Source organism: Hemitrygon akajei, chromosome 19 (genome assembly GCF_048418815.1).
Source record: "Hemitrygon akajei chromosome 19, sHemAka1.3, whole genome shotgun sequence".
Classification (NCBI taxonomy): Eukaryota; Metazoa; Chordata; class Chondrichthyes; order Myliobatiformes; family Dasyatidae; genus Hemitrygon; species Hemitrygon akajei.
In genome coordinates, this window is record NC_133142.1 from 55,557,712 (window position 1) to 55,585,647 (window position 27,936).

At 43.1% G+C, this 27,936-nt stretch overlaps 1 protein-coding gene across 1 annotated transcript in view; it reads right to left on the reverse strand.

Annotated features, from left to right (window-relative positions):
- LOC140741947 (protein SSUH2 homolog) overlaps nt 1-27,936 on the reverse strand; it is a 62,319-nt gene that overhangs the window by 21,489 nt on the left and 12,894 nt on the right. Inside the window, exons 2-7 of the mRNA XM_073072556.1 lie at nt 24,043-24,141; nt 22,585-22,657; nt 20,051-20,180; nt 10,490-10,550; nt 2,394-2,518; nt 1,132-1,194 (exon numbers count right to left, since the gene is read on the reverse strand). Coding sequence (XP_072928657.1) covers nt 1,132-1,194; nt 2,394-2,518; nt 10,490-10,550; nt 20,051-20,180; nt 22,585-22,657; nt 24,043-24,141 — 551 coding nt within the window. The remainder of the gene's footprint in view (nt 1-1,131; nt 1,195-2,393; nt 2,519-10,489; nt 10,551-20,050; nt 20,181-22,584; nt 22,658-24,042; nt 24,142-27,936) is intronic.

Here is a 27,936-nt window from a genome sequence, read left to right on the forward strand (position 1 = left end):
CTATCCCCCATGACATAGTGAAGCATGAACTGTACCCAATCTGGTCTACCTTCTATAGTGAGTTAGTTGGTTTTGCTCCATCACCAGTGGGGTACATTGTTATATACACTGAGGCTTCCTCCCCACTGCTATCAGACTCCCGACCACATCACCTCTTTCACATCCCCTTCTCAATCGTGCTGCCAGCTCTTCGACTTGGTTCTACTTCTCTCAGATATTCTGTTACTGCCACTTTTGAACGCCAATCTGCACTACAATCTCAGTGCCATTCCAGTGTGCACTTGTCACTATTTATTGTTGCAGTTATTAATAACATGCAGTCTGTTCACTTTGGGAGCTTCACACAAGCAAGGATTTTCAATGCACCCTGGTGTATATGACAATAAGCCAACAATTCAGGCAGCAGCAATCTCTAAGGAATTCTCTTTATGGCTGTCACTTTTTGAATGTATTGCTGCCGCAAAACAACAAATTTCACGATATACAGCATGTCAGTAATAAAAAAAAATTCCGATTCATCAGCTCTCTGTCCAAAGACAGGAAGCAGAATTCAAATGGTGTACAATTGTTATTTTTCTTGTACTTTAACTTTCTTATGCTTGGCTGTGTTTTTATATAATTACCTTTATACATGTAATTGTTCAGTGAATTATGGTATATCTGCTTTTGTATTTTTCTAGAAGCTTTTTAGTTTTCAGTAATAGGTGTCATGCCACTTTTATAGGTTTTATATATTTATATATTTTTATATATTTAGGTTATATATTTATTTAGGTTATATATATTTCATAGGTTAATTGATATGGTTGGAATTTTTGGTTATCTTTAGTCAGTCTGAGGTGACCGCATTCCTTTGTCTTTCTTTGCTCATGTAACACTTGATAAAATTGCTAGCAATGTTTTACACCTCATTCTTGACTTTGATCACACAAGGATGGTAACAGATGCTATGAAGGCAACTGAAAATCCTTCCGTCTGTACTGCAAGGTGTTCGTGGAAAGCTGTATCCTGGCGACAGACAGGCGCCTCTGGAGGCGGAGAGAAAAGCCGTTGAAAGTCGGACTTGAGGATAACTGTTGTCAACATTAACAGGCTAAGAGAGTTGTAAAGATTGGACTGACCACAACCCACCTTTCCTTTTCCACCGCACTGTGAACACCGGTACTTCCCTCTGCCCTTGCACTTGTGGCACCGCTGAAAGAAGAGACAGTGGGTCACATCAACCTGGCCGAAGAACACCACCATCACCAGGGACACAGAAGGGGGAATATTTAAAGGGGCCCTGAAGGGCAACTTCTTCACGCAGAGTGTGGAGCACAAATGGAACAAGCTGCCAGAGGATGTGGTTGAGTCAGGCACACTTAACACATTTGAAAAGGTACATAGATAAGAAATGTTCAGAGGGATACAGACCAAATGTAAGTAAATGGGACCAGCTCAGATAGACAACTTGATCAGCATAGATGAGTTGGGTTGAAGGAGCTGTTTGTGCAGTACGGTTCAATGTCTACTATGACTATCTCCACCCTTGTACACACTTCAGTTGCAGCCAGGGTACCCTGGGTCTTGACAGGTTGGATCAGTGAAGAGAGGTGTGGAAGAGACCAGGCCTGATGACACTAAGCCAGGGTAACCTGGATTGCAAAAGAACTGTACATCAAGATAGGACCTCGAGCAGTCGTGGACAAAATCAGCATGGAATGGTTGTATCCAGCTGGGACTTGCTTAGAACACGTAGATAGGGTAAACACAAGCAGGATTTTTCCATACAGGTTAGGTGGGACTAGGACTAGAGGTAGAGGATGAATAGTGAGTGAGGAACCTGAGGGAAAATTTTTTCACTCGGGGTGGTGAAAGCGTTGTACATGCTGCCAGCAGAAGTGGTGGATGTGGGTTCGATTCCAACAGTTAAGTTAAATTTGGACAAGTTCTGGATGGGAAGGGAATGGCTATGGTCTGGGTGTGGGTTGATGGGACTAGGCAGAATAACAGTTCAGCAAGGACTAGATGGGCTGAAGGGCCTGTTTTGGCCCTGTAGTGCTCTATGACTCTATAACAGGGATAGTATTCATTACATTGCAGGATATATTGCGATTCATTGCACTCGTACACGTTGCAAATGGGTGCTCCATCAGCATGGTTCAACAGGCCCAGAATAAGGTTATCCTCAGGTGGGTGAAATAGGCTCGGCCAGTGCAGGAAGCTGATGGCAGATTGGGATCAGGTAAAATTAGAAAATAAGTGATTCAGGATCAGTCTGAACGTGTGCAAAGGTGTTTTAGAAATGAAATTCTTTATTTAATATCCCACGAAAGGTTGACATTGATCCAAGTAATCTAATTGTTTGCCTTCACCCACTGACCCCCAGGTCTGCCTCCCCCATCTGTAGTTACCTTGACAGCTGCGGTGTGAGGAACTGGGACTTTCTTCGTGAAGTCCTGAAACATTGGTGGTATCTCGACTGTGATGTCCCATGGAAGGGGAGGGGTTCCACACGCACTGCTATCCACAGACTGGCCTGCGGACAGAGACAGTTTACAAACCTTAATCAGAGGGAAGTTTGGCTGCTAAGGCTATAAGGCTTAATTAAGTACAATTAAGGCTGTAATTGTAGGAATATTGTGGATAGTGGTGTTTCCAGCCCATATACTCTACGTACAGTCTCCCCATCTACCTCCCTGAATATTCACTCCCTCCAGCATGGGTGCAGTGTGAACCATCTACAAAATAGCCTACAGTGACTTTCCTAGGCCTCTTCAACAACACGTCCCAATCCCACAACCCAAGGACATGGATAGTAGAGGCATGGGAGGCCTCCACTTATAGGTTCACCTCCAAGTTGCACATCATACTGACATGGAAGTGTAATTGCTGGTCCTTCATTGTTGCTGGGCCATAATGCTGGACTCCCTCCCCATCAACACTGTGGAGTCACCTATACCAGAGGGTCTGCTGCAGTGTAAGGTAGTTCGTCTCCTTACACACCTGGGCAATCATTGCTGGCAGCAACTCCACAATCCCAAGACATGAATAAATAAAGTGAAATAAGAGGAGTCACCTTTCAATCAGGACTTTAGAGTGATGCACTCTTTAGTACTGGATTTATAATATTCTCACAGAATATATATTTCCGGCCCATTAAGGGAAACATTGCATAGCCCATAGTAGGGCTCCTTGGTAAGTACTTTTGGTGTAGACTTGTATTTCTTGTCATTTAACTTCCCCATGTTTGCTTGTATTTTTATATAATCACCTTTATACATGTAATGGTTCAGTGAATTTTCCAGTGATTATGGTATAGCTGCCTCTGTACTTTTCTCAAATCTTCTCAGTTTTCAGTATCAGGTATCACAGCACTTGAATCTGGCTATTTTATAAGTTAATTGTTATCAATGGAGTTTTTGTTATCTTTAGTCTGAATATGAGATTACCACAACTGCTTTTTTCCTTTATCCTTCCTTTGTTCCAAGACCATAAGACATAGGAACAGAATTAGGCCATTCAGCCCATTGAGTCTGCTCCACCATTCCATCATGGCTGATCCCGGATCCCACTCAACCCCATATACCTGCCTTCTCGCCATATCTTTTGATGCCTTGACCAATCAGGAAATGATCAACTTCTGCCTTAAATAAACACACGGACTTGTCCTCCACTGCAGTCTGTGGCAGAGCATTCCACAGATATACTACTCTCTGGCTAAAAATTCCTCCTTACCTCTGTTTTAAAAGGTCACCCCTCAATTTTGAGGCTGTGCTCTGTAGTTCTGGATATGTCCACTATAGGAAACATCCTCTCCACATCCACTCTATCTAGTCTTTTCAACATTCGGTAGGTTTCAATGAGATCCGCCCACATTATTCTAAATTCCAGTGAGTCCAGGCCCAAAGCTGCCAAATGCTCCTCATATGTTAACGCCTTCATTTCTGGAATCATCCTTGTGAACCTCCTCTGGACTCTCTCCAATGACAACACATCCTTTCTGAGATATAGGGCCCAAAATGGTTGACAATTCTCCCAGTGTGGCCTGACCAGTGTCTTATAAAGCCTCAGTATTATCTCCTTGCTTTATGTTCTATTCCCCTTGAAGTACATGTCAACATTGCATTTGCCTTCTTTATCACAGACTCAGCCAGTACATTAACCTTCTGAGAATTTTGCACGAGGACTCCCAAGTCCCTCTGCACCGCTGATGTCTGAACCTTCTCCCCATTTAGATAATTGTCCACTCTATTGTTCCTTTTACCAAAATGCATTACATTTCCCAATACTGTATTCCATTTGCCAACAGAAAGCAGAATAACTTGTTCCCACACAGAGACAGAGCAGTGCAGATACACAGTAAGGTGAAAGGTCACAATGAGGCAGAGAGTGAGGTCAAAAGTTCACCTAATCGTACTAGGACACCATTCAATAGAAGGATAGAAGCTGCTCTCGAGCTTGATCCTCAGTGCTTCAGGCTTTCCCTTCTTCTGCCCAACGGAGGTGGGGGGGGGGGGGGGGGAGAGAAAATGTCTGGGCAGGGTGAATCTTTGATAATGCTGGCTGTTTTACTGCAGCAGTGAGAAGTGCTGACAAAATCCACGGAGGAGAGGATGGCTCCTGTGATTTGTTGAGTTGTGACCACAGCTCTCTAGCAGGGCAGTTGTCATAGCAAGCCACGATGCATCTGGATGGGATGCTTTCAATGATGTGCCTCTCCTTTCTATGATATCCTTATAAAGCCGCAGCATCATATCCTTGTGTTTATATTCTAGTCCTCTTGAAATAAATGTCAACATTGCATTTGCCTTCCGAGGCACCCACTCCCCATACACCTCACGTGCTGGGTATGGTGATCTCCCTCCCATTAAAGTATCTCAAATCACTTCAGTCATCAGCACCATGAGTATCCCAATTGCTCAGTAAGTAACTTGGTGATGAACTGCTTGTTGTTAGCAATTGTTTATAACAAATAAAATTTGGTTATTATATATAATAATATAACATTTTATAATATTGATAATATATAAATTTGACTATAGGTTACCTTTATATTGAAAACTAGATGCAGGATCAACCAACAATAACATTACGTTTATAAAGGCCTGTTTAATTTCGTAGAGTACCTCAAAGTGTTACCAAACAACCCAAGGTAGTAAGTGGCCTCAGGAGGTGGGTAGAAGGAGAGGGGACATGGATCTTCAGGAGGATTAGTGGTAGAGGGGAATGAAAAAGGAAGGCATGGAAATCCAATCAGCAGGTTGTAAAAGACCATAAGACCTAGGAGCAGAATTAGGCCCTTTCGGCCCATTGAGTCTGCTCCGCCATTCCATCCTCGAGGCTGCAGGAGTTAGATAAGTGGGTGATGGTGAGGGAAGTGACGGAAAGAGCTCAGATAGTAGAGAGCATCCCTGTGGCCATCCCCCTCAGTAATCGTTATCTCATTTTGGATGCTGTTGAGGGAGATGACTTGACAGAGGACAACCGCGTCAATCGGGTCTCTGGCACTGAGCCTGGTTCTGTGGTGCAGAAGGGAAAGAGGAAGATGAGGAATGTGGCAGTCATAGGGATTCCATAGTGAGGGGAACAGACAGGAGGTTCTGTCAGCCCGACAGTGATAACCGCATGGTGTGTTGCCTCCCAGGTGCCAAAGTACAGGATGTCTCGGATCCGGTGCAGAGTATTCCGAAGGGAGAGGGTGAACAGCCAGAAGTCTTGGTACACGTTGGTACCAATGACATAGGTAGACAAAGGGAGGAGGTCCTGAAGAGAGAATTCAGGGAGTTAGGTAGGAAGCTGAAAGGCAGGACCTCTAGGATAGTAATCTTGGGATTTCTGTCCGTGCCACGTGCTAGCAAGTGCAAGAATAGCATGATCAGGTATATTAATGTGGCTGAGAGACTGGTGTAGGGGGCAGGGCTTCAGATTCCTGGATCACTGAGGCCTCTTCTGGGGGAGGTATGACCTGTACAACAAGGACGGATTACACCTGAACGCAAAGGGGTCCAACATCCTAGCGGGCACATTTAATAGAACTGTTAGGGAGGGTTTAAACTAATTTGGCAGGAGGATGGGAACCAGAGTGATAGAGCTGAGGAAGGGGAGAACAGAAATAAATCAAAGATAGCATGCAACAGAGATTATAGAAAGAACAGGCAGGAGATGGGGTTTAATCAAAGCCAGTGGGATGAGTTACAGGGCGATAGAGACGTGGTGCAGTTAAAACAGAAGCAACAAATACTGGACTGAGAGTGTTGTATTTGAATGCACGCAGCATAAGGAATAAAATAGATGATACTGAAATTCAGCTACAGATTGGCAAGTATGATGTTGTGGCCATCTCTGAAACTTGGCTAAAGGATGGCTGCCATTGGGAGCTGAACGTCCAAGGATATACAGTGTATCAGAAAGAGAGGTTAGTAGGCAGAGGGGATGGTGTGGCCCTGTGTATAAGAAATAATATTACATCATTGGAAAGAGATGATATAGGATTGGAAGGTATAGAGTCTCTAAGGGTAGAGTTAAGGAATGGCAAGGGTAAAAGGATCCTAATGGCAGTTGTATACAGGATTCCAAACAGCAGTCTTAATGTGGATTACAAATTACAGCAGGAGATAGAAAAGGTGTGTCAGAAGGGCATGTCATGATAATCGTTGGGGATTTTAACATTAAGTGGATTGGGAAAACCAGGCCAGTACTGGACCTCAAGAGAGAGAATTTGTAGAATGTCTAAGGGATGGCTTTTTAGAACAGCTTGTTGTTGAGCCCACTAGGAGATCGGCTGTGCTGGATTGGGTGTTGTGCAATGATCTGGAAGTGATAAGAAAGCTTAAGGTTAAGGAACCCTTAGGGAACAGTGATCACGTTATGATCAAGTTCACTTTGAAATGTGAGCAGGAAAAAATAAAATCCAATGTGTCTGTATTTCAGTGGAATAAAGGAAATTACAATGGCATGAGAGGGGAACTGGTCGAAGTTGCCTGGAAAGGGATATTTGCAAGAAAGACAGCAGACCAGCAATGGCTGGAGTTTCTGTGAAAAAAATGAGGGAAGTGCAAGACAGATATATTCCAAATAAGAAGAAATTGTCAAAGAGAAGAAGGACACTACTGTGGCTGACAAGTGAAGTCAGAGCCAAAGTAAAAGCAAAAGAGAGGGCATATAAGGATGCCAGAGCTAGTGGCAAGATAGAGGATTGGGAAGCTTTTAAAAACTTGCAGAAGGAAACTAAGAAGGTCCTTCGGAAGGGAAGGTTGAATTATGAGAGGAAGATGGCAACTAATATCAAAGAAGATACTAAAATCTTTTTTAAGTATATAAAGGGTAAAAGGGAGTCGAGGGTACGTATAGGACCAATACAAAATGAAACTGGAGATATTGTAATGAGAGACGCAGAGATGACACATCATGAAGACCCAGGGCAGACTTGTTCTAGAGCAGCTCCGGCCTATGGTTAGGCCACACTTAGAACCCCTCCAGTTCACCTACCAGCCCCGACTAGGAGTTGAGGATGCCATCGTCTACCTGCTGAACCGTGTCTACGCCCACCTGGACAAGCCAGCGAGCACTGTGAGGGTCATGTTTTTTGACTTCTCCAGTGTGTTCAACACCATCCGCCCTGCTCTGCTGGGTGAGAAGCTGACAGTGATGCAGGTGGATGCTTCTCTGGTGTCATGGATTATTGATTACCTGACTGGCAGACCACAGTACATGCGCTTGCAATACTGGGTGTCAGACAGAGTGGTCAGCAGCACTGGGGCTCCACAGGGAACTGTCCTGTCTCCCTTTCTCTTCACCATCTACACCTTGGACTTCAACTACAACACAGAGTCTTGCCATCTTCAGAAGTTTTCTGATGACTCTGCCATAGTTGGATGCATCAGAAGGGAGATGAGGCGGAGTACAGGGCTACGGTGGGAAACTTTGTCACATGGTGTGAACAGAATCATCTGCAGCTTAATGTGAAAAATACTAAGAAGCTGGTGGTGGACCTGAGGAGGGCTAAGGCACCGGTGACCCCTGTTTCCATCCATGGGGTCAGTGTGGACATGGTGGAGGATTACAAATACCTGGGGATACGAAAGGACAATAAACTGGACTGGTCAAAGAACACTGAGGCTGTCTACAAGAAGGGTCAGAGCCATCTCTATTTCCTGAGGAGACTGAGGTCCTTTAACATCTGTTGGATGATGCTGAGGATGTTCTACGAGTCTGTGGTGGCCAGTGCTATCATGTTTGCTGTTGTGTGCTGGGGCAGCAGGCTGAGGGTAGCAGACACCAACAGAATCAACAAACTCATTCGTAAGGCCAGTGATGTTGTGGGGGTGGAACTGGACTCTCTGACAGTGGTGTCTGAAAAGAGGATGCTGTCCAAGTTGCATGCCATCTTGGACAATGATTCCCATCCACTCCATAATGTACTGGTTAGGCACAGGAGTACATTCAGCCAGAGACTCATTCCACCGAGATGTAACACTGAGCGGCATAGGAAGTCATTCCTACCTGTGGCCATCAAATTTTACAACTCCTCCCTCGGACTGTCAGACACCCTGAGCCAATAGGCTGGTCCTGGACTTATTTCCACTTGGCATGATTAACTTATTATCATTTAATTATTTATGGTTTTATATTGCTATATTTCTTCACTATTCTTGGTTGGTGCGGCTGTAACGAAACCCAATTTCCCTCGGGATCAATAAAGTATGTCTGTCTGTCTGAACACTGATGCAAGACACTTATTCAGCTCGTCTCCAATTACTACCTCTCCAGCATCATTTTCCAGCAGTCCGATATCTACTTTTGACTCCCTTTTACACTTTATATATCTGAAGAAACATTTGGTATATTCTTTAATGTTATTGGTAGCTTACCTTTGCATTGCATTTTTCCTTCTTTATGACTTTTTTAGTTGCTTTCTGTTGGTTTTTAAAATCTTCCCAATCCTTTAACTTCCCACTAAGTTTTGCTCTATTATGTGCCCTCTCTTTGGCTTCTATGTTGGTTTTGACTTCCCTTCTCAGCCACGGTTGGGTCATCCTGCCCTTAGAATATTTCTTCTTTGGGACGTACATACCCTGCACCTTCCAAATTGCTTCCAGAAATTTGAGCCATTGCTGCTCTGCCATCATCCCTGCTAGTTTCCCTTCCAATTAATTTTGGCCAGCTCCTCTATTATGCCTACGTAATTCCTTTTTACTCCACAGTGATACTGATACATCTGGATTTCTCGTGAACCTCCTCTGGACTCTCTCCAATGCCAGCATATCCTTTATTAGACAAGGGGCCCAAAACTGCTCACAGTGCTAAAAATGAGACCTCACCAGTGCTTTATAAAACCTCAACACTACATCCTTGCCTTTATATTCTAGTCTTTTCAAAATGAATGCTAACATCGCATGGAATTTGTTGCCATGAGTGACTGTGGAGGCCAAGTCATTGGGTGTATTTAAGGCAGAGATAGATAGGTTCTTGATTAGCCAGGGCATCAAAGGGTATGGAGTGAAGGCAGGGGAGTGGAGATGACTGGATGAACTTGATCAGCCCATGGTTGAATGGTGGACCAGACTCGATGAGCCGAATGGCCCACTTCTGCTCCTAAATCTTATGGTCTTATGATCTAGTTTTAGAGATAGATGCTGAGATTCTGGGGGCATGGGGGTAGCTGCTGGAGATGTGAGATAATGAAGTGTGTTGGTGTAGGATTACTGTAGGACCTATATCTTATGGTCTTATGGTTCATCATGGTTGATTTATTATCCATCTCAACACCATTCTCCCTGTAACCTGATTCTTCCTGACATTCACCTGCCAAATCACCCTACACTCATCCTCTCTGGCACGTAGCACAGGCAGCGATCCAGAGATTACTACCCTGCAGGACCTGCTTTTCAGCTTTCTACCTAATGCCTTATAAAGAACCTTATAATAAAAAAACACAATAAATATGCTGTAAATAAATAAGATAGCTTAAATCAATAGATTGAATGTATGACCATAAAGTGATGCTAGGCACAGGAGTGTCTGTACACAAAGTGACTCTTACATGAAATAATAAAGTAGTGGTGGTGCTCGGGGGTATAGGGGGGTTGATTAGTGGGTGAAGGTGTTGATAAGCCTTACTGCTTGGGGAAATTAACCATTTTTGAGTCTGGTGGGTACAAAGCCTCTTCCGTGATGGGAGTGGGATAAACAGCCCATGAGTAGGGTGGGTGGATCCTTCACAATGTTACTGGCCCTCCTCCAGCACCGTTCTGTGTGTATGTCCTTCATGACCCTAAATATTACAATCCCACAGCTCCTGATCAACCACTCACAGAGCCAAGCAATGAAAAGCGGGCTCTGCGGCATAACTTGGGTCAATCTACCTTAAACAACTCAAGCTGAAGTGGGGCACTGAACAATGGTTGAGATATGTGCGTTCAGTTGGATGGCTGATATTGATTTCTCTGTCTCAGTAGCTGACTGCTGCTGTCATTGTGAAATGGGCACTTTGCTAACACACACTCACCAGTGAAGGGCACATGAGTCCATTCAGTTAGCCGGGATTCAGTGAAGGTCTCGAGGCGATACTAAAAGAGAGAAAAGTATTCTGGTAACTGGAGCTAATATTACCTCTAAAGAGGCTGCACATTATAACCCGGGTCAGCAAAAGCCCTAATCAGAGGCAACACCAGCCCCTCTCCAGTGACAGGGTCCAATCAAAGTCCAGCAATCATCAGAAGCTGTTTGTAGTCTGTAGTTGCAACAGAGGCCAGTGATAGCCAGATAACCCATCATCAGGAGACAATCAAAGCTAGCACCCCGTTATTAGAGGCCAAATATAGGCTAGAATTGTATCAGAACCATCCATAGCCCAGCATCCCTCATCAGAGGCCAGTGATAGCCTCTTCCTCTTCTGACTTTTAATGGCAATTGGCAGTCCAATTTAAAGGCGCATTCCCACCACCAACTGCACAGGAGTGTGGTGTAGAGAGTTGGGAAATAAAACCCCTACTAGACTTTATCAAGTGAAAACTGTATTACCCCAAAAGGTCCAATAGGTTTTATATAATGAAAGACAATATTGTGAATTAAATTAAAGTCACTTCCATAAATTAGTAAAGTTTTTAATTAAAACTGTCAGCCCCAAAGCTAGTCATGCAGTCTGTGTTTGCTTTCTTTCAACTTTATATGCTTTACATTGTTTAAGAATGTGTTCAACTGTTTCATAATGATGACAACACATACACACCCCAGAGTGGTTTTCCAACAAAATACAAGGAATAATTAAGCATAGTATGCCCAATTCTAAGTCGAGTCAATATAACTCCTTCCCTTGTCTTTATCCCCTTCTCCCATCAATCCAACAGTTTTATATATTCTGTAAAGGTACCTCCCCTTATACCTATTATCCCACAGGTCTTGCCATAATCCCCTCATTCTTAGCCCCACCAACCCCTTAGCTTCTGACTTACTAAGTGGAAGGTCTACATCATCAGATGAACTTTTAACAGCTTTTTTGGCCAAACAATCAACCTGCTCATCCCCCTCAACACCTCTATGTACAGGAACCCGTAAGAAAAAGACATGTAAACCAATACTCTGAATATGAAACAACGTTTAACGAGCTTCCAGCAGTAAATCAGGCCCTACTGCTACCATGACCTGTTTTAAGACTAGTCAAAATCATAAAAGAATCTGAACAAATTATAACTTTGCAAAGGCAGACTTCTTCCACCTACTGTAAGCCCAAAATGTTGGCAACCTGTTCTGCAGTATACACTGTTAAATAGTTAGAAGTTTCTTTATTGTTACCTGTAATTCAGGCACAAAAATGGCCACACCGACATTCTCCATTAAATTATCTTCTGATCCATCAGTAAAAATGGTTAACATATCACAATAATTTTCCTTAACATACTGATGAACCAATAGACTGTCGGGCATATCAGGACCCTTGGATTTCATTAAATCATGCAACCTAAAATCAAGTAAAGTCATTGGAAAAAGCCATGGTGGGGTTACCGAAAAGCTACCGTGGGACAAATTCCATAATCCAGCAAACCCATATCCCTAACTTGATGAGAATCCAGCCACCCAAAACAAAGAAACACTCTTCTTGTGATGTTCCCAACAGTCTTCCAACAGGGTGATCATTCCTCTGCCCCCTCAAGTTTACCCAGTATGTTAACAACAACTTCATCCCCCACAACTGTAAGGGTAATTGTCCCATTTCAACCTGTAAAGCTGAAACAGCAGGTGATCTTACTGCACCACGACGCAGTTTTAAAGCCTGACCTTGTGTCACATCCAAACATTTTAAATTTGAAGGTGAAGCTCATCCATAAGCCACACAGCCATAATCAAGTACCGATCTAATTAAACAAATATATATGGTCAACAGAGATTTTTGTGTAGCACCCCAAGAATACTCACATAGATACTCAAGGATATTTAATGCCCCTTTACATTTGTTAATTATTTTACTGATATGGTGCTTCCATACCAGCTTATTATCCAGCCACATGCCAAGAAATTTTACCATTGACACTTCTTCAAGAGTGTGACTATATAATTTCAAATTAAGTGCAGGTCTATTGATCCTCTTTGTAAAATATATAACTTGTGTTTTAGCTACTGAAAGCTTAAGACCCCATCTATTTAACCTTATTTGACCCATTAATCGCTAATTGCATCCTATATACAGTTAAATTGAAATTTTTTTCATCTGATCCATAAAGCTCCATCATTTGCAAAAAGTGATTTCCCCACCCCAGTACCTACCTCTGAGAGAATATCATTACTCATTAAACAATGAAGGGCTGTAAATACAGCCTTGTGGAGTCCCATTCCCTAGCTCACAGAAGCCAGAATGTACCTTTCCTGCATAGACCGTCCAAATAAAAACTCAGAAAAAATTTACAGCCTTTCTCCCACTCCTAATTTCCATAATTTAACCAAAAGACCCTTCCTCCATAACATACCACATGCTTTTTCTGATCAAAATATACTGCTATTACAACTCTTTTTTTCCCTGTGCTTTCCTAATATCGTCTTCTAACATAAAACTGAATCCAATGTTGCTCTACCCTTCCAAAATCCACTCTGATAAAAGACTCTATCACCTCTTTGTTCCAAAATGTAATTCAACTGCTCTATTACCATACGTTCTATAAGTTTACACAAATGGGACGTTAAAGATATCAGTCTATAATTAGAAGGATCCAATGGGAGTTTTCCAGGTTTTAGAACAGGCACTACTACTGCCATTTTCCATGAATCAGAATCAGGATCAGGTCTATCATCACCGGCATGTGACGGAGGAAAGATGGCCTAAATTCCAAATATGATTCAAAAATTGTAATATTATCATGAGAGTTGTTGGTCATATGTATAAACATACAATAACATATATCATCCATTCCTGGAGCCGTCTAACCCATACTATTAATGGCTTTCACACAAAGAACACTCTACATCACTAATACTACAGCTAGCTTCCAACACATCAGGGTATTCACTTGGAACCTTATCCCTACAATGTTTAACCTCTTCACTTGAATTATCTGGATGATGAGTTGTAGCAAATGACCAAGTCAGTAACTCAACCTTCTCTGTTTCGTATTAACTTCTTAAATCAACACTGGAATGTTATTAGCCCTATGAATTTCCCCCCCCCCCCATTTTTTAATCATTCCCCAAACACCTCCAAGTTTAACACAATACTATTACAATATGACCTCTAGTAAAACTTTTTTGCAACTTTCACAACTTTGCTCACCACGTCCTGTGCCCTTTTATACTGAATAAGGTCACTCGGAGAGTGATACCTAACTTTCCTAAATGCCTTATTTCTCTCCCTTATTGCCTCTGCACACGCTTCAGTCCACCGTGGTACAACCTTTCTCCTATTAATGCCCTTTTTAATAGGAATCATTTCCACTGCAGTTTGATGAATATGGTGACATAACCCTTCATTGCTGAAATCCACATCACCCTCAACATTCAGCCCTGACAGTCGTTCATCACATAAAACCTTAAACCTCTCCCAATATGCTTTACCAAAATTCCCTCGCCTATAAGTGGCCTCCTGACCCCTCTATAAATACAGGAAGATGATCACTTCCCAATGTTTCAACTCCCATGACATCCCACTCACTCACTTCATCCAGCATGTTCGAAACTAAAGTTAAATCTGAACTACTATGAACACTAAATCTCGTGCCCCTCCCATCATTAAGACATACAAGATGTGGAATATCTAAAAATTCTTCTACAATCAATCCATTGCCATCTTTCTGCAGACAACCCCACAGTGAACTATGTGCGTTAAAATCCCTACACCATACATCCCTCAGTGAGCTAGAACTATATATGATTTCCAACAAATCAATCAAAAGCTCTCTGCAAAGTTTATAAAAATTTACCATTTTAATACCCCTACCCGTTAAATTAAATACTTCTACTACCAGTGCCTCACACACTTCATTTACATCCACAACTCTATGTCTAATCCCTTTCCCTGTAAAGCTTGCAACACTACCCCAACTAATCTATCACGCCTAATTACAATACAATCCTGCAAAGAAAAACTTAAATGTGTTAACAACCAAGGTTCTGGAATACATGTAACATAAGGAGGATTTGATAAATCAGAAACAAACTTCTTGAAGTCTTGACCATTAGAAATCTGGCTTTTCGCATTCCACTGCAACATTCTATTATGTACCTTCACTAGGAGATTGAAATACAGATACCCCACTCATCAGAGCTTCATTTACAGCTTCCCACATAACACCTGTTATACTAAGATACTTAAAGCAGCTTTCACAATAGTTTTAATTTTCTCAGTGCGGCTGGATGCCTGAGCAATCACCACACCTGTTATGAACATCACAAACTTCATTTTATCAACTAGTAAAGAATCTTTAGTAAGAGAAGTGTGATGCCGACATAGAGCCTCTGGTTTCACATTCTGTTCTCTGACTGGTAATACTTTATCAATGTTTAGTTTAACTTTTTGCACAGCTTCCATATTAAGACATACCTAGCACCACTTACTACTTCGTAGTTTCCCACGACATACTGCCGCAAACCTCTGACAGTTGTAACATCTAATATTATAACTTACATACCCTAAACTAACTTCTCAATATCGTCTCAATATCACCAAGACCAAGGAGATGGTGGTGGACTTTAGAAGATCTAGGCCTCATATGGAGCCAGTGATCATTAATGGAGAATGTGTGGAGCAGGTTAAGACCTACAAATATCTGGGAGTACAGTTAGACGAGAAGCTAGACTGGACTGCCAACACAGATGCCTTGTGCAGGAAGGCACAGAGTCGACTGTACTTCCTTAGAAGGTTGGCGTCATTCAATGTCTGTAGTGAGATGCTGAAGATGTTCTATAGGTCAGTTGTGGAGAGCGCCCTCTTCTTTGTGGTGGCGTGTTGGGGAGGAAGCATTAAGAAGAGGGACGCCTCACGCCTTAATAAGCTGGTAAGGAAGGCGGGCTCTGTCGTGGGCAAAGTACTGGAGAGTTTAACATCGGTAGCTGAGCGAAGGGCGCTGAGTAGGCTACGGTCAATTATGGAAAACTCTGAACATCCTCTACATAGCACCATCCAGAGACAGAGAAGCAGTTTCAGCGACAGGTTACTATCGATGCAATGCTCCTCAGACAGGATGAAGAGGTCAATACTCCCCAATGCCATTAGGCTTTACAATTCAACCGCCAGGACTTAAGAACCTTTTAAAAGCTATTATTAATGCTTTTTGAGATAGTGATTTAGATGCATATCATATTTTTTACTGAGTTAAGTATTGTATGTACCGTAATTAGTTTTGCTACAACAAGTGTATGGGACATTGGAAAAAAGTTGAATTTCCCCATGGGGATGAATAAAGTATCTATCTATCTATCTATCTATCTATCTATCTATCAAGGAGCTTCACCTCATCAAAACATATCAATACAGATAAACTATCCATCCTTTTCCCATTGCTAACTACTTGCAATCTCTTTACCTCCTTAACCTTGCCTCCCAATAAATGAGTTTTAACCTTCCTATTGAAATCGCTACCTGAACATCCATTATAATACCCCTAATACCTCTATTTTCACTAGACAAAATAGATACTATCTTTTTGCAAAGTAGAGTCTTCAATTGTAATGCCTTCTCACACTGCCTTATATCGTTACAAATGATTAACACCTTCCCTCCTCTTAAAGTAGAAGCACAATCTATATTCGCTATGGCTGATTTTGCTTCTGTAGTTAATTTAATGGGATTGTTAGAGGGTGGCTGTTCCAGGTCAAATTTAAACAACACCTTGAAGTCTTCTTTCCTTTTTTTTCCAAAATATCCTGCCCTTCCTCTCCATCACTTGAACTCATTCCAAAATTATGTTTCTTTTCCATTTTCCAGATCTGGATTCAACTTCATTCCAACCTCCTCCTGCCAACCCGCCCTCACCCGAACCCTCCATTTGTGGTTCCTTTTCCAGATCCTCCCCCACTACCTGAACCTACACTATTTCCCAACATCCCCACACCATTCACAGCCAGCATCACCAACCACCACTCCTCCAGCCAAGCCAAAATCTTGAGCCAACTGCAGCCAGCAGTTCAGCTGAAGTTGAGCCAAGCACATCCATGTTCCAATGATAGCCTCAAATTCCAAATTCAGGAGCCAATCACAGTCCAGCATCCCCTCATTGTCAGCCAATCATAACCTAGCATTTAATCATTGTCCCATCAAATCCTCAGCCTGCATCTGTGACCAAATGAGAAGCTAAAACCCCATTAGCAGGGACCAGTCATATCCTAGTCTTCCATAATCAGGGGCTAATAATTTTCCATCTACCGTTCTCAGTGCCTGTAGATACAGTAACTGTGGTTCCCGAGACTGGATTTTTCTTTTGATCCTTTGAGCTTTTCACATACAGTGGTGTTTCAAAGTTTGTGAACCCTGTAGAATTTTCTCTACTTCTGCTTAAATATGACCTAAAATGTGATCAGATCTTCACACGTACTAAAACTAGATAAAGAGAGCACAATGGGAATCTGATCTGAATGTTAAAATTGATGGAAAAAATTGGTCAAGATTATGTTCTGATAGTATGAGAAATACAATAAATGTTCAACTTAGATTAATACAATATAATTTTTTACATCAATTATATATAACACCACAGAAAATAAATAGATTAAATTCAAATATGTCTGACCAATGTTTTCGATGTAAACAAGAAATTGGTATTTTTTTACATTCTACTTGGTCTTGTTTTAAAATTCAACCATTTTGGATTAATTTAAGACTTTTATTGGAACAAATTATTGGAGTACAACTCCCACATAGTCCATTATTATTTTTATTAGGAGACATTGAAGGGACAATAACAAAATTTAAATTGAATAAGTATCAGAAAAAATTTATAAAAATTGCTTTGGCAGTAGCCAAAAAAGTTATCGCAGTTACTTGGAAATCTGATTTATATTTAACTATGGATCGTTGGAATAATGAAATACATAGTTGTATTCCACTTGAAAACATTACGTATAATCTAAGAAATGAATATGATATATTTTTGAAAATTTGGTCCCCATACTTACAAAAGATAGGATTAAATACATAGGTCCGTTGAAGATAAAATTATAAAGTAATGGGGGAAAGTAAAAATAAATATCAAAATTATTTTGAACTCCATGGAGCATGTGGGGATCCTCCGATATCCAGGCAATCTTTCTTTTCTTTCTTTTTTTTTCTTTCTTTAGATAAGGGTTAAGGGGGGGAGGGTTAAGGGGAGGGGGGAGGGTTAATATAATTTTTCTTACTATTTTATCACCACATTTATTCTTTGTAATCTCTAAAATTTAATAAATAAATAATATTTTCTAAAAAAGAGCACAATTAAATAACACAAAAACATTATACTTGTTCATTTATTTATTGAGAAAAATGATATTTTTCTTGTACTTGTGCAGAAATACAGAAAATTCTAGAGTTCACAAACTTTCTAGCACCACAGTACATGACAACAGATGACAAGATCCTGGTGCAAATGGGGAAGTGTGGGTGTTGGTGGAGAGATAAGGACCCTGTGAGATGAACTAGGGGAGCAAGAACTAGTTTACCATTCCCCTTTCTAGTACCCCTCTTACCCCTTCCATTCTCTTCACTTGCCCATCACCTCCCTCTGGTACCCCTCCTCCTTCCCTTTCTCCCATGGTCCACTCTCCTCTCCTGTCAGATTTCTTCTTCTTCAGCCCTTTAACTTTTCCACCCATCACATCCCAGCTTCTCTCTTCATCTTTCCTCTCCCACCCACCCACCCACCTTCCCACTCACCTAGTCTCATCCATCTCCTGCCAACTTGTATTCATTCCCCTCCCCCACATTTTTATTCTGGCCTCTGCAGACCTGATGAAGGGTCGCCACCCGAAACGGCAACTGTTATTCCCTTCTACACGTGCTGCCTGACCTGCTGAGTTTCTCTAGAATGTTGTGTGTCCAGATCTCTTGTGTTTCTATTCTGGCTTCTTCCCTCTTCCTTTCCAATCCTGATGAAGGGTCTCAGGCCCAAAGGTCAACTGTTCATTCCCCTCCATAGATACTACTTGACCAGTTGAGTTCCTCCAGCACTTTGTGCGTCTTTCACTGTTCATCTCGGTTCACACGTAAAGAATGGGATCTTGTGTGCATTACAAGAGAGCAATGAATCCTTCTGCATGCATGTTGCTGATTTAACAGCTGTGGCTCACGTCTCGCTCCAGATCTAAATGACACTCCACTAACCAATTAAACCAAGGCTCCATTTGTCTTCAGGACACTATTATAGGTTCAATTACATAGCTTGAAGTGTACGTTCAACACACTCAGTGTCTTAGGAACACCTTCTACCCCTCCACTATCATATTTCTGAATGGGTATTGAACCCACGGCCAGCACCTCATTATTGTCACTCTCTTTTAGCACCATACACACACACACACACACACACACACACACACACACACACACACACACACACACACACACACACACACACACACACACACACACACACACACACACACACACACACACACACACACACACACACAATTGGGACATTGGTTAATCGGGCAGCCTTTTGGGACAACCGTTAAAGAACGAAAGCTAATTGAGAAAATATCTGGGATTCCTTTCATTTATTTGGGACATTATGCCACTTAATTGGGACAGGAAACTATTGCCGAACAGTTTCTAACTAGAGTCAGTCACATTCACTTGTGTGACCGTTAAGACATTACGCAGCACTTGGAGCAAACAGTTTTTAAAATAGCATCACCTGCATGTGTTTGTGTTCAGAAAGCATTGATTCTTGTCACTGAGAGTTGGTTAGAAATAAGCAGTAAGACAATTCAGAACTGTTTCGCTCTCTGCGGTTTCAAGCATTCAGGCTTGGAGATGCTAGAAACCACTGGGAGTGAAAATAAAATGATTTCACTACTTCAACAAGTTAGAAACTATGAAGGTATTGACAATCATCTTGAATGTTACAATGAAGATTAAAATTGGAGGATGTAACTGTTGAAAACTTTCTGTGAAGGCAGTCCATTATCTGCACTAGGTACCTGTGCTAATTTTGCTCATTTACTGTCTTTTTAATACCCTTACAACAATTTCCATGAAACTTCAGCTATTTGGGGCAGATGCTTAATTGGACCAAGATGGACTGATCCCAACGTGTCCCAATTAACTGGAATCCACCGTGTGTATATATATACAATTGTAATTTACATTTTATGTACTGCACTCACCGATGGTGCAGAACAACAAATTTCACAATATACGTCAGTGATAATAGACTTGAAACTGATTCTGATGTCTTTGCCAATGTTTTTCATTCAACCAACTTAAAATCCTTATTTGGTTATAATCATTCTGGTTTTGGTGTGTCCTGTCAGTGTGCAAACTGGCAGCTTAAATTCCACTTACTTCCAAAACTACTTAAGTGACCAGAAGTTGCTTTGGACATTATAATGTTGCAACAGGTCAATGTCCTTACACTCCCTGCCGGACGATACAAAACAAGCACCTTACCCTGTACATGTTGAACGGCATGAGGTCCTGAAAGACCATCTCGCGGACAGGTCTGCCACTGTAACAGCAGTGAGCCGTCGCAAACTGCGCCAACGCCTCTCTCGCTGCATCTTCAGTGATGGATGGAATTCTGGAGGGAAGGAAAATGGTCACTAGGAAATCAAGCCTACATCCCGGGATTTATAGTGACTGTCATACCCTCCCCATTCACTCCGTGTTCATGGTCACAGCTGTCATACCCTCCCCATTCACTCTGTGTTCATGGTCACGGCTCCCATACCCTCCCCATTCACTCCGTGTTCATGGTCACAGCTCCCATACCCTCCCCATTCACTCCGTGTTCATGGTCACGGCTGTCATACCCTCCCCATTCACTCCGTGTTCATGGTCACGGCTGTCATACCCTCCCCATTCACTCCATGTTCATGGTCACAGCTGTCATACCCTCCCCATTCACTCCGTGTTCATGGTCAATACTAATCCCTCAGTCATTATCTCCATTTCACTGACCACTTCCACAACTACGGTGATGTAGATCAATCAGTGGGCAGGGGAGATGGAAGTATCTGATGGAATTTTTACTGTAACACTGACTCAGAATTAGAATGTGAATGTATAAAATAATATTTCTCTCTCCTAGGGAGACTAGCTTATCTGGGCCAAAGAGTCTTAACAAACTAATTATAATTTACCATTCATTACTATTCGTGATAGACTGGCGTCCTATCTGGGGGGGGTGGGAGTCCCATACTCTCAGTCGCTTCACGCCACGGAAACCAGCATAAGCACCAGCCTGATGAGTATATAAGGCTCGGGACAGACTTTAACTTCTTAACTTTAATTCATTACTATTGATGTAGCTAGTAGAGCCTCTGCCTCAAGGCTCTGTGACCCATGTGTGATTCTGACCTCCATTGCTTTCTGTGTGGAGTTTGCAAGGTCTCCTTGTGACCATATGGGTTTCCTCCAGGTGGCCCCAATTTCTCCCCATATCCCAAAGATTTGGATTGGGTTCTACCTGATCTTACACATCGCCAACCTGCCTGTACTCTTCTGTAACTGTGGCACTAACCCTATATTCTAAATTCTATTGTAATTGGATGGAACAGTAGTGTAGCAGGTAGCATAAAGCCACTACAGCACCAGCAACCCGGGTTCAGTTTCACCACGGTCTGTACTTTCTCCCCATGACCACGTGGGTTTCCTCCCATATTCCAAAGGTGTATGGGTTGTGAGGTTTAAATTGGTCACACGGGTGTAATTGGGATGTGTGGACCCAAAAGTCCAGAAGGGCCTGTCACCCTCTCCAAATTAAAAATAAAAATAAATAAAATTATTCATTTTTACTACCTCTGTGTACTACGTAGGGCATGGGATGTCTGGATGGCTTGCAAACAAGAATTATTTCCATTGTATCTCGGTGCATGTGACAACAACAATCCAATTGCCAGTATCAGTAACTGGTAACTGTTAGGGTACAGGTGAGTGGTTGAATCTGGAGGATAAACGTTGAGAGTGACGGAGGAATGGATTATAGGGAAATTGGGGGAATGGGATTGCTCTGTCAGGCAGCCGTGACTCAATGAGCTGAAAGACCTCAATGTCATAAAGAAAATTCTGTGAAAGAAAACGTGAAACATACATGAATAATGCAACCATAAGCGAACACCAATCAATGAATTCATTCACCACTCAAATGGAGAAGGAAACCAAGCCTTCAACAGATCTGTGATCAAGTTTACAAGAGAGGGATCAGGTTTAAAGAGGAGGGATTTATTTAGCCAGAGGGTGGTGAATCTATGGATGGCTGTGGAGGACCTCATTAGGTATATTTAAAGCAAAGGTTGATAGGCTCTTGATTAATAAAGGCATGAAAGGTTACGGGGAGAAGGGGTTGGGAGGGATAATAAATCAGCCATGATGGAATGGCAGAGCAGATTCATTGGGTCGAATGGTCCAATTCAGCTCCTATGTCTTATGGACATGGGTGACGGTTTCAAACTGAATGGAACTGGGTGGCAGAGTAGCATAGCCTTTAACGCAATCGCTTTACAGCACCAGCGATCATTGATTGAGATTCAGTTCCCGCTGCTGTCTATATCGAGTTTGTACGCTCTGCCCATGACCGTGTGGGGTTCCCCCGGGCGCTCCGATTCCCTCCCACACTCCAAAGACGCAGAGTTAGGGTTAGTCAGTTATGGACCTGGGCGTGTGGACCTGGGCGTGTGGCCACACTTGTGGGCCTGGGCGTGTGGGCCTGGGCGTGTGGGCCTGGGCGTGTGGCCACACTTGTGGGCCTGGGCGTGTGGGCCTGGGCGTGTGGGCCTGGGTGTGTGGGCCTGGGCGTGTGGGCCTGGGCGTGTGGGCCTGGGCGTGTGGCCACACTTGTGGGCTACCCAGCACATTTGTTGCTGATCCGATTTGAGGCAAAAGATACATGCCACTGTACGTTTCAATGTATATGTGACTAATCTTTACACTTCCCGCCAGTGACTGAGAGGTGGCAGTTCGTGGCCTTTAAGAAGATCCCATACCTCCACTCCAGCTGGGGCTGTGGTCGCTCCCTCTTGTCCGACGGGTGAGTTGGTGGACAAATGTAGTTTCCGTCTGGAATGAGATGATTCGAGTCACAAAAGTCTCAATTAGCTACAATTCCTGACTGATGGAGTTAAAATGATAGGACAGACTCCAAATCAGAAGTTGACTAGTGTTGAGTTCTCTGGGGCACTACGTGAGTTCCCATACCTAGAGCTCTGTAACTGAGGCGGGTTGGTGGAAGATGTGTGGTCCCAGCTCTAAAGCTACTAACCCCAGGCTACTCTGGAGAGCCTCCCAAAGCCACCACCAGGACAAGGGCAGGGGAACACCAGCACCTGCAGATTCCCTGCTGTGTCACACACCATCCTGACTGTGGCCACTTTATTAGGAAATTCCTAAAGCTAATAAAGTGAACATTGAGTGTATGTTCATGGTCTTCTGCTACTCTAGATGTCCACTTCAAAGATCAGCGTGTTGTGTGTTCAGAGATGCTCTTCTGCACACCACTGATGTAACATTGTCATTTGAGTTACTGTTGCCATCCTGTCAGCTTGAACCAGTGTGGCCATTCTCCTCTGACCTCTCTCATTAATAAGGGGTTTTCACCTACTCTGGATAATTTTTTTGTACCATTCTCTGTAAATTCTAGAGACTGTTGTGCCTGAAAATCCCAGGAGATCAGCAGTTTCTGAGATACTCAAACCACCCCATCTGGCACCAACAATCATTCCATTGTCAAATTCACTTAAATCACATTTCTTCCCCATTCTGATGTTTGACCTGCACAGCAGATGAACCTCTTGACCATGTCTATGTACTTTTATGCGTTAGGTTGCTGCCACATGATTAGGTATTTGCATATTAATGAGCAAGTGTACAGGTGTACCTAATAAAGTGGCCACTGAGTAAATCACAAGTACTTCATCACTGCTGGACATCCCTGACCAGCAGCTCTGTGGGAGGGACTTCACCAGGAGAACAGCTACAATTCGAGGAGAGGCTCACTCCCGCCTTCTCAAGGACACTTAGGAATTGGCGGTAAGTGCTGACATTACTAGATACATCATGAGCACAATAAAGTTTTAAAATTGCTTGCTGCTTGTCAATAGGGCACCAGTGAGCTCAGACTGCGAGGGGCATCACTGGCTGTCCCTAGAATCTCATGGAACACCGCCGACATCAGACAGGGCAGCCAGAGGTTTTACCCACACATCTGCTTTCAGTTAAATCAGTGCTTTATCTCTCTAAAGTATCTTTTACTCAGGAGCAGTAATGGATCGATCTCCAGGTTAGAATGAGTGACAGGCCCAGGACAAAAGTAATTGTGTGTGTGTGTGTGTGTGTGTGTGTGTGTGTGTGTGTGTGTGTGTGTGTGTGTGTGTGTGTGTGTGTGTGTGTGTGTGTGTGTGTGTGTGTGTGTGTGTGTGTGTGTGTAGGTTTTACACCATACCTACCACCGCCAGCAACTGTCCCCTCATAGCCTGTCACCTGGTCCAGCATTTCAATAGGGGGTGCTGTGGGGCCCTCCTCATCCTCCAGATCCTCTGCTCCATCTGCAGAAAACGGTGAGAGTTAGAAGGATGTCATGGCTGTAACAGCTTCATGTATCCAGGTACTGAGTACAGGAGTTGGGGTGTTAGGTTGAAGTTGTATAAGACATTGGTGGGGCCTAACCTGGAGTATTGTGTGCATTTCTGGTCAACTACCTATATGAAAGATATCAACTAAGATTGAAAGAGTACAGGGAACATTTACAAGGATGTTGCCAGGACTTCAGGACCTGAGTTATAAGGAACGGTTAGGACTTCATTCCCGGAGCATAAGAAAATAAGGGGAGATTTGATAGAGGTGTACAGAATTATGAGGGTAAATGTAAGCAGGCATTTTTCACTGAGGTTGGGCGAGACTAGAACTAGAGGTTGTGGGTTAAGGGTGAAAGGTGAAATGTTTAAGGGGAACCTGAGGAGTAATGTGGGTCCACAGCTACAACATCTTCGCCAGTGCAGGATGAAGGAAGGGGCAACATGATAACGCAGCGGGTAGCATAACGCAGTTCCCACCGCTGTTTGTACTTTCTCCCCAGGACCAAGTGGGATACCTCTGGTTCCTCCCACATTCCCAAAGCACACAGGTCACATGGGTGTAATTGGGCAGAGTGGGTCAGATGGGCCTGCTACTGTGGCGTATCCCTAAATAAAATAAATTAAAATATAAAATAAAGAGACGGAGAGGGTCCTTGCCAGGGGTCAGTGATTGTCTGGGAACAAAGCTCCATCAGGCCCACCCAGCAGCGTGTTCATATGTTGCAGCCGCTTCTATGGGGGGTCAACCAAAGGTGTTATTGTCTTTTTTAAATGAATACTTTACAATCGCAAGCTCCTGCCGGTCACAAAGAATTAAAGTAATATTGCAGGTCAGCGAGTTGCTCGTTGGCGGCGAAGCAGAAGGAGCTGGACAAGTGTGGATTGTGTTGTTGCCTGCGCCGGAGGAGTCGGTACGTGAAGACGGTTTGCAGCATAACAGCAAGTGATCGTCCTAGTCACTTTTCTCGTGATCGCAAGACTCTGTTAGACATTGTTAATGCGGGATGCTGCAAGTCTGATTCACTGATTTATTGGTGGACGGCAGGAGAGCGGCATGGCCTCCGTCATAGCGAGGTATAGGCCCCAAGCCGCAGTGTCACCGGTTTACAGCCGCCCAGGAGAGGAGCATCGGAGTTGGTGTGCTCCACCAGAGGCAGTGTGGTGCAGCGAAAAGGCTGGGGCCAGTGCTGCCCCCCAGTGTTCACTCAGCAGAAGACAGGCTGTATTGTGTTCAACTGCAATATTCATTAACTCAGGGTCTTGGACTACGGTATATATTTTTGTGTGACTGTTTTTTACTGATATCTAACATGTGCTTGCTATTTTATATGTGCCTTGTGCTGTGTGTCAACGTTGGTACTGTGTTTTACACTTTGATCCTGGAGTAACACTGTTTCATTTGGCTGTAGTATAACGCCAATTAAACTTTAACTTGAATTTAAACATACTCATCATAAATGGTCAATGTGATCTGCTCGCTCTGAGACCAGGGTGTCCAAGGATCCATTCCTGGTTCTCTCTGCCCATGGAGCAAAGGCCCCAGTGTCCATGAAACTGTTATCTTCAGTTTTGGACTGGGTGCTAGTAGCAGGGTGGTGGAGTGTATCTCCACTTCTCACGGTTTGGGGCTAATCACTAGTGAGCTCTCTTCTTGACTAGAAGAGGTGGCATCTCCTTCCCCTTGAGGGAGGAGTACCTGGATGGTGATCTCCTATCCTCCCTGGGAAGGCCTGAGGCTTCAGCCAGCGTCAGATGGAAGTCAGCAGAACTAAGGTTTTCTTATCTTCAACAGCAGAGACAATTACATCCTGAGGACCCAAACACTATTTCACATTTTCTTCCAAGAGGGAAAGATGTGGTAGGGCAGTGAGGAGTGCAGTACAACAGAGGGATCTGGGAATAGACCCATAATTTCCTGGAAAGTAGTGTCACAGGTAGATAGGATTGTAAAGGAAGCTTTTGGCATATTGACCTTTATAAGTTGAGTACAGGGGTTGGGATGGTAAGGCATTGGTGAGACCTAATTTGGAGTGGTAGAGTCACAGAAAAGTACAGCACAGAAACAGGCCTTTCTGTCCATCTAGTGCATGCCAAACCATTTAAACTGCTTAGCCCCATCAACTGGCACAGGAACCATAGCCCTCCATATCCCTCCCATCCAAACTTCTCTTAAATGTTGGAATCAAAATCATATCCACCACTTGCGCTGGCAGCTTGTTCCACACTCTCATGGCCCTCCGAGTGAAGAAGTTTCCCCTTAAACATTTCACCTTTCACCCTTAACCCATGACCTCTGGTTGTAGTCTCACCCAACCTCAGTGGAAAAAGCCTGCTTGCATTTACCTTATCTATACCCCTCATAATTTTATATACCTCTATTAAATCTCCCTTCAAATATCTATGTTCTAGGGAATTAACTCCGAACCTATTCAACCTTTCCCTATAACTCAGGTCCTCCAGTCTCGGCAACATCCTTGTAAATTTTCTCTGTGCTCTTTCAATCTTATTTACATCTTTCCTGTAGGTAGGTGACCAAAACTACACACAATGCTGCAAATTAGGCCTCACTAATGTCCCTTACAACTTCAACATAACATCACGACTCCTGCACTCAATACTTTGATCTACAAAGGCCAGTGTTCTTTACGACCCTATCTACCTGTGATGCCAGTTTCAATGGATTATTGACCTGTATTCCCAGATCCCCTTGTTCTACTGCACTCCTATGTACCTGATCACTCATTGTGTAAGACCTACTCTGGTCGGTCCTTCCAAAGTGCTGCACCTCATACTTGTCTGCATTAAATTCCATTTTCCATTTCTCAGCCCATTTTTCCAGCCTGTTCAGATCCCTCTGCAAGCTCTGATAGTCTTCTTCACTGTCCACTGCACTCCCAATCTTGGTGTCATCTGCAAATTTGCTGATACAGTTAACCACATTATCATTCAGATCGTTGATATACAAACGTTTGTAGATGATAAACAACAATGGACCCAGCACCGATCCCTGCAGTCACAGACCTTCAGTCAGAGAGGCCACCATCTACCACCGCTCTCTGGCTTCTCCCACCAAGCCAACCTCTAACCCAATTTACTATCTCATTTTGAAGGTCAGGCGACAGAACCTTCTTGACCAACCTATTATGTGTGACCTTGTCAAATGCTTTGCTGAAGTCCATGTAAACAGCATCTGCTGCCTTGCCTTCATCATCTTTCCTGGTAGCATCCTCGAAAAACTCCGTAAGATTGGTTAGACATGACCTATCACGCACAAATCCATGTTGACTACCCCTAATCGATCCCTGTCTCTCCAAATACTCAGATATATCTGGACTCTTAGAATACCTTCCAATAACTTTTCCACTACTGATGTCAGGCTCACCAACCTATAATTTCCTGGTTTATTTTCAGAGCCTTTCAATAACAGTGGAACAAAATTCGTAATCCTCCAATCCTCCGGTACCTTACCTGTCGCTAAAGTTGATTTAAATATCTCTGCTAGGGCCTCTGCAGTTTCCGCATTAACCTCCCACAGGGTCCAAGGGATTTATCTATCCTAATTTGCCTCCAGACAGCAAACACCTCTGTAATGACCCCGCTGCTTTTTGCCTCACTGTACTATGTCTGTCTCCCGAATAAATCATCATCAACATCATTATGTGCCGTGTTGTAGGACGTGGACAATGCTGGTCTTGACTATGATTGTTCTTGGAAAATTCTTCTACAGAAGTGGTTTGCCATTGCCTTCTTCTGGGCAGTGTCTTT